At 35.3% G+C, this 12,701-nt stretch overlaps 1 protein-coding gene across 1 annotated transcript in view; it reads left to right on the top strand.

Annotated features, from left to right (window-relative positions):
• TMCC3 (transmembrane and coiled-coil domain family 3) overlaps positions 1 to 12,309 on the top strand; it is a 33,726-nt gene extending 21,417 nt beyond the window's left edge. The window contains 7 exon segments of the mRNA XM_032221627.1: positions 7,094 to 7,235; positions 7,238 to 7,790; positions 7,792 to 8,007; positions 8,764 to 8,794; positions 8,796 to 8,900; positions 9,541 to 9,645; positions 9,647 to 12,309. Coding sequence (XP_032077518.1) covers positions 7,094 to 7,235; positions 7,238 to 7,790; positions 7,792 to 8,007; positions 8,764 to 8,794; positions 8,796 to 8,900; positions 9,541 to 9,645; positions 9,647 to 9,844 — 1,350 coding nt within the window. The 3' untranslated portion in view covers positions 9,845 to 12,309.
• The last annotated feature ends 392 nt before the right edge of the window (positions 12,310 to 12,701 follow it).

Raw genomic sequence — 12,701 nt, forward strand, 5'->3', positions numbered from 1 at the left:
GATTCTCAATTTGTGTGCACATGGTAATATTGGTAATAATTTTATAAACTGAGCACTATGTACAAATGGCATGATATAGCTTTAGTTAATGATAAAGCAGTGTTGGGTGGGTGAAATATCATGTTCATACCTTCAAGAATGTAGTGGAAATTCTCCATGTGGAAAAAGTATTGCAATCCAATTATAGCTGAGTATCGGTAGCGTGGCATCATTTTTTGCCTGGAACACCCATTTTTAAAAAACGATTTGTTAAATGTATTACAGAAAGCAGTTGTTAAAATTCACTTCTGCACACTAGATTGGTAGATAAAGTCATCTGCTTATGTCCTTCTCCAAACTGCTCTACTGCAACATTGCATCATGCCCTAGTAGTTCGTTTGATTTTAAGAGAAAGAAAGACACAAGCTGCTGTGTTATTGGAAGTGGGAAAACTGTTAAGCAAGGTACACAAACATCCCGAACCATGTCAGTTTAGTTATAGGCTATATTTGAGTCCTATGGATACCTTTTTTGGTTTGATGTTGTTCTCTATATAGAGATAATTAAAGAAGCAGCACCATCTGCTGGCAGCTGAATTACCATGTAGTAGATTTCAGTTAATATAAAGCCAATGAGCTTTTTTCATTTAACTGGAACTTCATTCACATGGCCTATTAGAAGTTCTAAACAACTGTTTAGTTGGTTTGTATAGGTAAGTACACTGAAGCTGAAACATTGGCTGCTCAACATCTCTTCCAATCATTTTCCACTGATTTGTCATTCCCACTGTGCCCTGTTCCTCTATATTCTTAAGGTCCCAGCCATCTGTTTTTAAAAAAAGAAACAAACCTGGATCCTACTCTGAATCTGAGACAGAGAAATTTGTATCTTAGATATTTCCATTTAGAGATAGTTAATTATACCTGGTTTCTCGAAATACAGGATTTACTATTTCTTCTGTTGTCCTCCTATTTTGGACAATGTTGCCTAACATGTGCATTCAGTGTGTATATGTGTACACTAAGCGAATGGGGTATGGTAGAAACTTGAAGTAGTCAGAAAAAGCAAACAAGGGGGAGACATTCCTAAAGGAAATCTGTGAAGCCGCAGGTAAATAGAAAACCCATTGGCCTGGACCCAAACTTATGCTCAGATTATTGCTCTTTGTTTAATGGTTTGATCATGAAACTATCCATTGTCTCTAAATTTCTATTTATAAATAAAACAAAATAATCTGTGAGTTGTATCCAGTGATGCCTATATGATACTTTTATTATTTACAGAATCTTTCATAAAAACAGCACAGAACTACATATTTTGTTTGTTTTTCTCACTATGCTAATATTGGATGCAATTGTAGCCCTCCAGCTGGTTCCCATTTAAATTATCCATATTACAGATGGTGAGTTAGATCACAATATGATTGTCATTGGGTTGGAGTTGCATATTTAATGTGTATTTTAATATATCAAGTCCTGAAATACTAAGCCTGACATTTTAAGTCTTAATCATTTCAAAAACAGTTTTTTTTAATTATATGAACATATACTGGTGTCAGGCAAATACTAAGAAAGTTGCTTCCATGCTTAATTCATATCTGCCATGGATGTAAAATTCTCTTTCATAAAAAACAAGGAGTTGGACTAACATTTTGTTACTGGTACATTAATAAGAACACTGTAGATATCCTAATGGCAACTGCCATGCAACCGTTCCTCTAGCACTCTAGCAGTGAGAGCACAAATATCCTGCAATAGGAAGAATCTCAAAGGCATATATGAGCTCAGAAATGTAAAATGTGTAAAACAATAATGGCACCTATGGTATTAGGTGCTATTATTATACGGTAGAAAACCAACATAATGTTTAAAGATATTTCTCAAATGCCTTATTTATTTTGTAAGTAGCAAAAATATTAGCCAGAGACTATGCTGATCAGCCTATTAGACCACATCTGGAGCTGTTTCTTATTCTATCTAATTAGTTCACAGTTGAATGGGGACACAAATTGTATGTGTTGCTTCCCTTTGCAGTTCTCTAAAGATGCATTTCATCACAGCAAGCATTACCATTGAAAAAGATTGTGCTTATTTTTGTTGAGCTCCAGCATATTAAAATGAGACACTGCAGCCCAGGATATTCAATAAAAGCATCATGTTTGCTGTGCACATACTGTAGCGTTTACTCTAGGTAAATTGTTTTGCTTCAATCAGTAAATATAAAATACTACATTGCGACTATCACGTTTGTTTTAAAATTTAGTGAACATTATTTGGATATTAGATCTTAACAGCAGAGAATGTAGAATAAAATTTTAAGATTTATGGTAGAGAATTGTAGTTTTTGTGCTGATGCCCCTTTAATTAATGCACATATTGGGCACATTTTAATTACTTCCATTTTTTTTGACACATTCCTTTATTCTCTTGTATACTCAAAATTTACCTTTGGAGAATTCTTTTTATTTATGTACTAGAAATGCTAAGGAGGGTGCTAATAATAAAGAAGTGACTAATTTGTATATTGCCTGTACATGGCTTTATGCATTAAGGAATTTAGGATCAAATAATGGTATTTGAACCATTTCATTCTTTTGTATTTTGTTTCATTGTGTAATTATTTTTATAATTGGGAATACCCTATAAAGAGAAACTATTTTTGCTGATTCCATTTTTTAAGAACAAAAGGAAATTAAAAGGATGCAAGTTACTATCTAAGAAAGACTATTTTATGTCATGTGATATCACTAAACAGCTAATAGATAAACATTGGAGAAGAGGACATACAGGTGAAACTCTAAAAATTACAATATCATGAAAAAGTTCATTTATTTCAGTAATGCAACTTAAAAGGTGAAACAAATATATGAGATAGACTCATTACATGCAAAGCAAGATAGTTCAAGCCATGATTCGTCATAATTGTGATGATTATGCCTTACAGCTCATGAAAAACCCAAATCCACAATCTCAGAAAATTAGAAAATTAGAATATTGTGAAAAGGTGCAATATTCTAGGTTCTAATCAGCTAATCACCTGCAAAGGGTTCCTGAGCCTTTAAATGGTCTCAGTAGGAATCACAATCATGGGAAAGAATGCTGACCTAACAGTTGTGCAGAAAACCATCATTGACACCCTCCATAAGGAGGGAAAGCCTCAAAAGGTAATTGCAAAAGAAATTGGATGTTCCCAAAGTGCTGTATCAAAGCACATTAATAGAAAGTTATGTGGAAGGGAAAAGTGTGGAAGAAAAAGGTGCACAAGCAGCAGGGATGACCACAACCTGGAAAGGATTGTCAGGAAAAGGCCATTCAAAAGTGTTGGGGACTTTCACAAGGAGTGGACTGAGGCTGGAGTCAGTGCATCAAGAATTACCATATACTGATGGATCCTGGACACAGGCTTCAAATGTCGTATTCCTCTTGTCAAGCCGCTCCTGAACAACAAACAACGTCAGACGCATCTTACCTTGGCTAAAGAAAAACAGACCTGGTCTGTTGCTCAGTGATCCAAAGTCATCTTTTCTGATGAGAGCAACTTTTGCATTTCATTTGGAAACCAAGGACCCAGAGTATGGAGGAAGAATGGAGAGGCCCACACTACAAGATGCTTGAAGTCCAGTGTGAAGTTTCCATAATCTGTGTTGATTTGGGGAACCATGTCATCTGCTGGTGTTGGTCCACTGTGCTTCATTAAGTCCAGGGTCAACGCAGCTGTCTACCAGGAGATGTTGGAGCACTTCATGCGTCCTTCCACAGATGAGCTTTACGGGGATGCTTACTCCATTTTCCAGAAGGACTTGGCATCTGCCCACACTGCCAAAAGCACCAAAACCTGGTTCAATGACCGTGGGATTACTGTGCTTGATTGGCCAGCAAACTCGCCTGACCTGAACCCCATAGAAAATCTATGGGGCATTGCCAAGAGAAAGATGAGAGACATGAGACCGAACAATGCAGAAGAGCTGAAGGCCGCTATTGAAGCATCCTGGTCTTCCATAACACCTCAGCAGTGCCACAGGCTGATAGCTTCCATGCCACACCACATTGAGGCAGTAATTGCTGCAAAAGGGGCTCAAACCAAGCACTGAGTACATATGCATGCTTATACTTTTCAGAGGTCCGATATTGTTCTATGTCCAATCCTTGTTTTATTGATTGCATGTAATATTCTAATTTTCTGAGATTGTGGATTGGGGGTTTTCATGAACTGTAAGCCATAATCATCACAATTTTGACAAATTATGGCTTGAACTATCTTGCTTTGCATGTAGTGAGTCTATCTCATATATTAGTTTCACCTTTTAAGTTGCATTACTGAAATAAATGAATTTTTGCACGATATTCTAATTTTTCGAGTTTCACCTGTAATTGAATCTTGATTAAGTGAATTGAGTTTAATTTCAGTGAAATAATGTTTTACTCTGAATGTAATAAACTGGTGCCAAAACAAGTCAAACAGCCAAACAAGTTAGAATAAATGTACGTTTACGACTCGTAAAAGTAAATATATCTTTAGTATTTCTTTTGAACAATATGTTTTTCAATAGATTGTAATACAGTGTGGTTTTGTTTTGTTTTTTTGCAAATCAGCTTCATTTTGTTTTAGTTTATTTCACAATCTTTTAGTTACTTCTGATTGGACATTTCTAAAGCAAATTATGATATTAAACAGATCGTTCAAATTTGATGTCAATTTAATCTTTTATTCTTCCAGGTGTTTAGAAAACAATTTCAATATTTTTTCTCATTTTTTCTTCTAAATATGATTTTGCTTTTACTATCAGCTTCTTCTTACTTGCTGTATATTTTTTATCTGTTTAATTTATTTACATACTTGTTTTTTTTTTTAAAAATACCTTTTTAAAACTCAGGCAAATAATGAGATCATGGTTTTATACTATGTCAGGGTCCCCATCCCCAGGCCATGAATCACCCCCAGGCCGTGACATATTCAGAATTGGGTTGTGCAAGTGGCAGACTGGAACATGTGAGCACAGCTCAACTTGTGCGAGAGGTGAGCTGGTGGGCATTTGCATGTGGCCCAGTTCCCCTCTAACCCAACCCCCCCAGCCAGGCTGGTAGCAGTCCCCAACCTTGGTGGCTTGGCCGCTTAGCTGTGAGGAAGAGGGAAACTGGGCTGTGTGAGCGGCAAGCCAGTGTGTACGCACATGCAGCCCTTGCGCAAGCAGTAGGCCAGTGTGCAAGCATGCAGCTCAACTTGCAGAAACAACAGGTTGGCATGGGCACCACTCACGTGGCCTTATTCTGATATGCCATGGCCTGGTAATGAGCTGCGGCCCGGCGGTTGGAGACCTGTCCTTTTGTGCTCCAAAAATAAATAATTGTATTTCATCCAACACAAATGTACTTTGCTTGTTTTCCCAGATGGCTTTTGTATATGAGTATATACATATATGTATATTTTTAATGTGAGTACATCATAGAGAAGTCATTCACCTTTGTAGAAAAGAGAGGTTTCATTTTTACTCAAATCACAAGAGAATCAGGATAAGCTCTGCATATGATTATGCATAATATTTATAAACATTTTTACACCATGAAAATGAGATTGTAGTCAGTTCTGAAGCTTATGCAACTTGCCCTTGGTACTACTGTTGATTATATTTGTATAAACATAATCATTAGTACATAATATTACTCTAAGTTTACAGTAACTCAAGATGTTTCCATTTCTTAGGAGATGAGTCATACATAAGATGTTTCTCAGTTTGTCTATCAGACATTTTATGATAAAAGCTTAGAAGAGTGTGCATATGATCAAATTTAAATCAAGGCCCGCGCACGACCCCCCCCTGCACTCCCCCCATTTATGGCATGCGAGCTAAAAAAGGTTCGCCATCGCTGTGCTAAGGCATATCCACAAACATAATACAATCAAAAAAGAAATTGTGGATTTAAGGACATCACTGCACTTAGACCAGCGGTTTTATTCAGCAGGTTCTGACCAGTTCTGGAGAACCAATAGTGGAAATTTTGAGTAGTTCAGAGAACTGATAAATACCACCTCTCACTGGCCCTGTCTCCATCTATTCGCTGCCTCCCGAGTCCCAGCTGATCGGGAGCAAATGGGGATTTTGCAGTATCTTTCTCCTGGAGTGGGGAGGGAATAGGGATTTTACAGTAGCCTTCCCCTTCCATGCCCATCAAGCCACGCCCATCAAGCCACACCCACAAAGCTGGTAGTAAAAAAAAATTGAATCCCACTGACTTAGACACATTACTTTTATTGTATCAAAGGATCATGCTCCTCAGGTTCAGTGCAATTTGATATGATAATATATAGAAGAGTTTGTTCTGACTTTGCTACATGTATTTCAGCTACATTTTTACTGTGAAAGTGGAAAATGATCATCATTTTAATGGGCTGGTAGATACTGGGGATACCAAGAAAGAAACAGATCAAATGGCTGAATTGACAATTTAGCCACTAATTTAGAACTAAGTAAAAAAACAACCAAATAAACAACTGACTCCTGATTAGATGATTGGATCAATACAAATATTTTGTTTTGTTTAGAGACTCAAGAAACTTACCAGAGTAGTTATTATATATAGTTTTTTAAAAGTTAACTGTTTTAACTGTTTTATACCGTTTAAAAAAATTACTGCCTATAATTGCCCCAAGTCATTGTTTGGGATGGGTGGCTATAGAAATTGAATAAATAAATAAAAATAAACAATTTGTGTAGCAAATAAAACAACCCATGGAACTTTATCTGCAGAACAGTTACGTTATTTTAACTTCTGAATGAAAGTGAATACATTTAGGAATGTAGCATAGTTTAGGTTTAAAATTATTTATAATTGTGAAGTAAAATCATATAACTTTGTATTATTTATTACTTGTGTTTTATTATTTATTGTGTTTAGTTTAACGGAAAGAACAGAACACTGTTTTCTCAGTGTATTTCTGCAGCAATTTTCTATTTCTCATTTTTACACCATGAAAATGAGATTTTTTCTATTTCTCATGATAATTATGATAATAATTCTGATAACTTTCTGAATAGTTTCTTATTACAATGACTTAAAACTGTATGTATAAAACTTCACAAAATCCTTACAGTTTTTTGTATTTAATCTTTTCTTAGGTGGAAAGACATGATGTGAATACACTCAGTTTGCCACTTAATATTCGCCGGGGAGGTTCAGACACTAATCTGAATTTTGATGTACCTGATGGTATATTTGAATTTCAAAAAGTAAAACTCAGTGCAGATTGTCTGAAACAAAAATTCTGAAAGTTACTGAACAAATAAAAATAGAACAAACAGCTCGAGATGGGAATGTGGCTGAGTACTTGAAACTGGTGAACAGTGCAGACAAACAACAAGCTGGACGAATTAAACAAGTTTTTGAAAAGAAGAATCAGAAGTCTGCCCATTCCATAGCCCAGCTGCAAAAAAAGTTGGAACAGTATCACAGAAAACTAAAAGAAATAGAACAGAACAGTTTCTCCAAAAGCACCAGAGATACTTCCAAAGACAGCCTAAAGGAAATCCAACACTCTTTAAAAGATGCACATGGAAAAGCTCGTGCTACCAGCCAGGCCAATGAAAGCAGCAAAACAGGGGTTCCGGGAGTCTCGTTGACACCTCCAGTGTTTGTTTTCAACAAATCCAGGGAGTTTGCAAATCTGATTCGGAATAAGTTTGGTAGTGCTGACAACATTGCTCACTTGAAGAGTAGCTTAGATGACTTCAGACCAGAAACTACTTCTAGGGCATATGGTGGTAGTGCCACCATAGTAGCCAAGCCAAAATACACCAGTGATGATGAATGCTCAGTGAACATCAGGCTCCATAGACAGTAATGGAAACCAATCCTTTGGTCAAGGTGGGGCAAATACGTTGGACAACCATGGAAAACTTTCCATATTCTTGGAAGAACTGAGGGAAATAAAGGAAGCACAATCCCAATTATCAGAAGATATTCAGAATTTAAAAGTACAGTTTAAAAGAGATTTTGGCTTTATTTCTCAGACCTTGCAAGAGGAAAGATTCAGGTATACAATTATATGTTATTATATTACAATTGTACACTGCTGCTCTATGGGTGGTTGGCTGCCATTATGCTTCTGGTTTCAGTTCAAGATATCGGTGATGATCTATGAAGTCCTTCATGTCATGGGACCAGGTTATTTGAAGGACTGCCTTCCCTGCTTACATCTACCCACCCCATTAGAACTGGTAGGCGAGATATGCTTCAGGTCCCATCTGTTAGAGAATGTTATCTGGCAGGGCCTAGGAAGAGAGCCCTTTACTGTCATGGAGCTCACTCATCCTTTGGCTCATCATCCCCCTGGGAGATCATATTGCCTTGACTCCATTGGCCTTTTGTAAAGTTTAAAGATGTGACATTGCCTCCAGGCCTGGTGATCTAGAGGTGCCATACAGCCTATGCAGTGGTTATTTTGAATGTTTACTGTTTATATATCTTGGCTGTGAATTGTGTTATATGATTTTATATGATTTTCTTTTAAGATTATATTTTGTTCTTTTGTAGTGTTTTAAATTGTTTTAAGTCACCCAGAGTTATGCATCTGAGATGGGTGACTATATAAATTAAAATAATCAACTATTTGATTTTTAAAAAGTCTAAAATATCTAGCTTCTGCGTAAGACAACTTATTCTCACTTCATGAAAAGGCTGGTTATTATGATTTTTAAAAAGCCCACAAATGATATTTTAAGTTATACATAGATAAACTATTCCAAAAGTAACTTTAATAAATCTTTTTGTTGTTGAAATTTGTATGAAGATATGAGCACTTAGAAGACCAGCTAAATGATTATAACAGACCTCCATCAACATGAAACAGCCTATTTGAAACAAGAACTGGCCAGTATTGAAGAAAAAGTAGCATATCAGGCTTATGAACGGTCACGTGATGTTCAGGTATCAGCTTTTAAAAATTAAATAATACTGTTTCCTATTTGTAAAGAATATTAGTGCAAAGAGCCCTTCTGCATATTGCCATCCAGAAAATTAATTTTCTGAAAGTTAAAAAAGGTTAATTTGTTGCAAAGTAAATAAATTGGTTGTTAAAACTTTTAAAAATTAATTACTCTGAAAAATTCTTGTAAATACAAGTCCTTAACAAATTAAGCTGGAAAGAGTATGTAAAATGTCACATGCCTTGTTCTTATAATTAAAGAATGGCACTTTTTCTCTTAAGAAGTATGATAATTTCTTTTGAAATTTAGTGTAAGATTAAAAAGTTGACTCAACTGTTCATGACCAATATATTCAGAGAAACTGAAAAGGAAAAGACATCACTTTTTATCTTCATAGGGAATAGAAATATTTGAACTTTTATTATTGTCAGGTATATTTTAAATCATTTACACAAAATGAGGGTAATCTTTAAGATTTATATCAATGTCTCCAATGGTATAATGGAGCTGGGAATTCTGAGGGTCATTTTCCAGTAGGCTGAATTTCTTCTTGACTGATCAGATAGGAATGGAAATCTATTTTGTATATAAGTTCCTAAACATTTTGTTCCACTGTGTTCCCTCCCTGTTTTCTGCCATAGGAAGCTTTGGAATCTTGCCAGACACGGGTTGCTAAATTGGAGCTCCACCAGCAAGAACAGCAAGCGTTACAATCAGAAACGGTTAATGCCAAAGTCCTACTAGGAAAAAAGCATAAATGTAGTCTTGGCCTTCATGACTGTTATCCTTGTATGTGTCTCCACCATAGCAAAGTTTATAGCTCCTATGATGAAAAGCCGTTTCCATATTATTTGCACGTTTTTTGTAGTAACTCTTCTTGCAATTTTATGCAAAAATTGGGATCACATTATTTGTGCAATAGAACAGATAATTATACCAAGATGAAAACACAGAATGAAGACTTCCTTTAAAAAATAATATTTTGGACATCTAAACAAGCTACCAAATCTTGTAACCTAAGCAAACAGATTAGGTTGAAAGACTTTTCCCCCCACCTAGGCATAAGCTTGTAAGACCGAAAACTCTTGCCAATGCTTTCATCTTAGCAATCATTGCATAAGGAATGACATGAATCTGATATGAAGTGGATGACGTGTATACATCTTTTTGCCTTAATCCACCAACCTTTCTACATCCCAGATTTCAGCCAAATTCTGAATTAAAGATATTAATTAGAGTAAGTTTCAAGTGAAAAAATAGAAGAAATAATAATTAATTACATTTATTAAATGTAAATTTACAATGTCCTATCCTTAGCTAAAAGCATTTTTCTTGTAGTATATTTCTAAATAGTAAATTAAGATATCTGTGTCTTAGAAAATGCTAGACAAATTTCCCAGGTTCCCTGATGATCAACATTCCTGTGGTGGGAACTGTGCTGATGTGAATTATCTTCTGTTATTTGTATCCCTTTTTATCCAATCGACATACGGTATATTAACTATTTAAAATTTATTTTACCTTTCAAATTAGTTTAGTTCATGATCTTAAAGATGATGTCTCTACTACAAATGAAATCAGCACGTGGTTCTTTGTTAATCCATAAATGGGGTTCTTTATCTTACAGGAAAATTTATGTAGCCTACCAGACACCTCATTTATCATAAATGAAAAAAGATAAGAAAAACTGTTCATCTTCTAACAGTCACTGGAGGAAATAAAATCATTCTCAATAGAGCACAAATATACACATTAATATCAAGGAACAAACAAAACTAGTATAACAAGACATGTTCTGTAGTTTTCAAAACATAGGACCAAGAAGAGTAAATTGAGGCCAAACAATTCAACTACTGTCTGTTAGCCTTTCCAGGTTGACTAGATAGGAAACATAACCAGATACAGTAATTCTATTTTATTGTAAAGCCACATTAACAGAATCTAGCAAATTATCCTGCTGTCACTTCTAAAGTCCAGGAACTTAAACAGAGTCCCTTTGCTCTTCCCACAGTACTACTGTGGGGTATACTTTCTCTTATCTGATCATTCCCAAGGCACCATCTCTTCACCTGGTCTTCCAAGGTCTTTCCCATGTATCATTACATTGTTTCTCTCCTCCCCACTCTTCCATACCCAAATAATCTGGAGTATCTACTTCATCACAAATAAAGAACATGCCATTCTAAGCTAGTTGGATGCTTGGATAGCCTCCCTATATGCATCACCATTGATTCGGAAATGGTAATGGCATCTGCCTGTACAATTGGTAAATGCCACTTCATCCACTACTGTTAGAATCAGCAAACTGCATATAAGGTAAGCAGCTGGCCTTCTAACTAGAAATCGTTGTTATGGTGCTTTCTCCAGGAAAAGAAAGAATCAATGACTAAAGCAGTGAGTCCCCCTTCTACCTCAAACTGTGGAACCTCTTAGGCCTCATATAGTTACTATCTTTCCCTTCTCTTTTCCACCCTTCCTTTAGCTTCCTTATTCAGCTATCTGTCATTCTCTATGATATTGAGCAATACTGCTTTTGTACCAATCTGCATAACATTGGTGCAGTATTCTCAAATTACTGTGTTTCAGCCTACCGTAACACCGTAATCACTGTGAAGTTGGTATTGAATCAAGACTTCATCTAAGAATACTCTTGTATAATCTTCTTGAATAGAATTGGTTGAGAAGTGAAAAGATGGGAGATGGAATAGTGTGATTATGTTCCTTGTTTTAAAGCATGTATTTTATTTTGAGCACTTTCTTGTAAATTGACTTGGTTGAGACCTTAAGACATGCACTTAAATCCTTTCACACATTTTCTCTTGAGTTGTGTTTCTACTGTGTTTCATGAATATAATGATATGGATAATGTTATGATAACAGCATTGTCCAATATGGTTTTTCATCTTTTGAAATTTGGATGTGTTGTTTCAAAATGCACATGAGCATAAGCACAGCTCTCTTTAAAATATCCATATCTTTTTTTAGGCGTCACATAAACTTGAAAAATAGTCAAAACTGTTTTAAGAAGTCAAAAATATGTGACTACTTTAAAGAAATGCTCCAAAAATGAAGCAACCTCTCCAAATCATGTTTTAAGTATGTGCAATGGTATTGTACAATATGTAAATAGTGATAATGCTTGCACTATAAAAATGGTTTATAAATGATATGTGCAATTTTATTTTTTAAAGTAGAACTGGTCTTAACAGTAAAAATGAGAGTCCTTCACTGTATCAGGCAGACCAATGTTAAGTTGATTCTCCAGTGATTCTTACTAGATGAATACCGTACTTTGCATAGAAAATTAAAGAATCCAGATTACCTTAAAAGGGGGGAGATAAAAAAGATTCACACTGTTAAGTCCATATCCTATTTTTCCCGATTTCAAATTAGTAAAATTAAAAAAAAAATCTAGTTTTTTATCACATTTGATTATTTCTCTCTTACATATATAAGGAGCATATAATTCCTATTAAAAATTATGTTTTACCAAATTTTAATCTAGTAATTGAAACAGATCATGTGTGATTCTATAGTTTATTCTATAGTTTTGTGCAAATCATAGAATTTTAGTTAGGTCTTGGAGATCTTCTATTCTAACTCTATACCAGTGTTTCCAACCTTGGAAAATTGAAGATGTCCGGACTTCAACTCCCAGAATTCTGGAGTTGAAGTTTGGACATCTTCAAGTTGCCAAGGTTGGGAAACACTGCTCTATACCAAAGCTGAAAGTTGGCTTTATTTTTTTCAGCTCATATTAATGAAGTTATTTCTGAATTCCTCCCTCTCATTGACAGCATTA

This window comes from Thamnophis elegans, chromosome 7 (genome assembly GCF_009769535.1).
Source record: "Thamnophis elegans isolate rThaEle1 chromosome 7, rThaEle1.pri, whole genome shotgun sequence".
In the NCBI taxonomy this organism is placed as follows: Eukaryota; Metazoa; Chordata; class Lepidosauria; order Squamata; family Colubridae; genus Thamnophis; species Thamnophis elegans.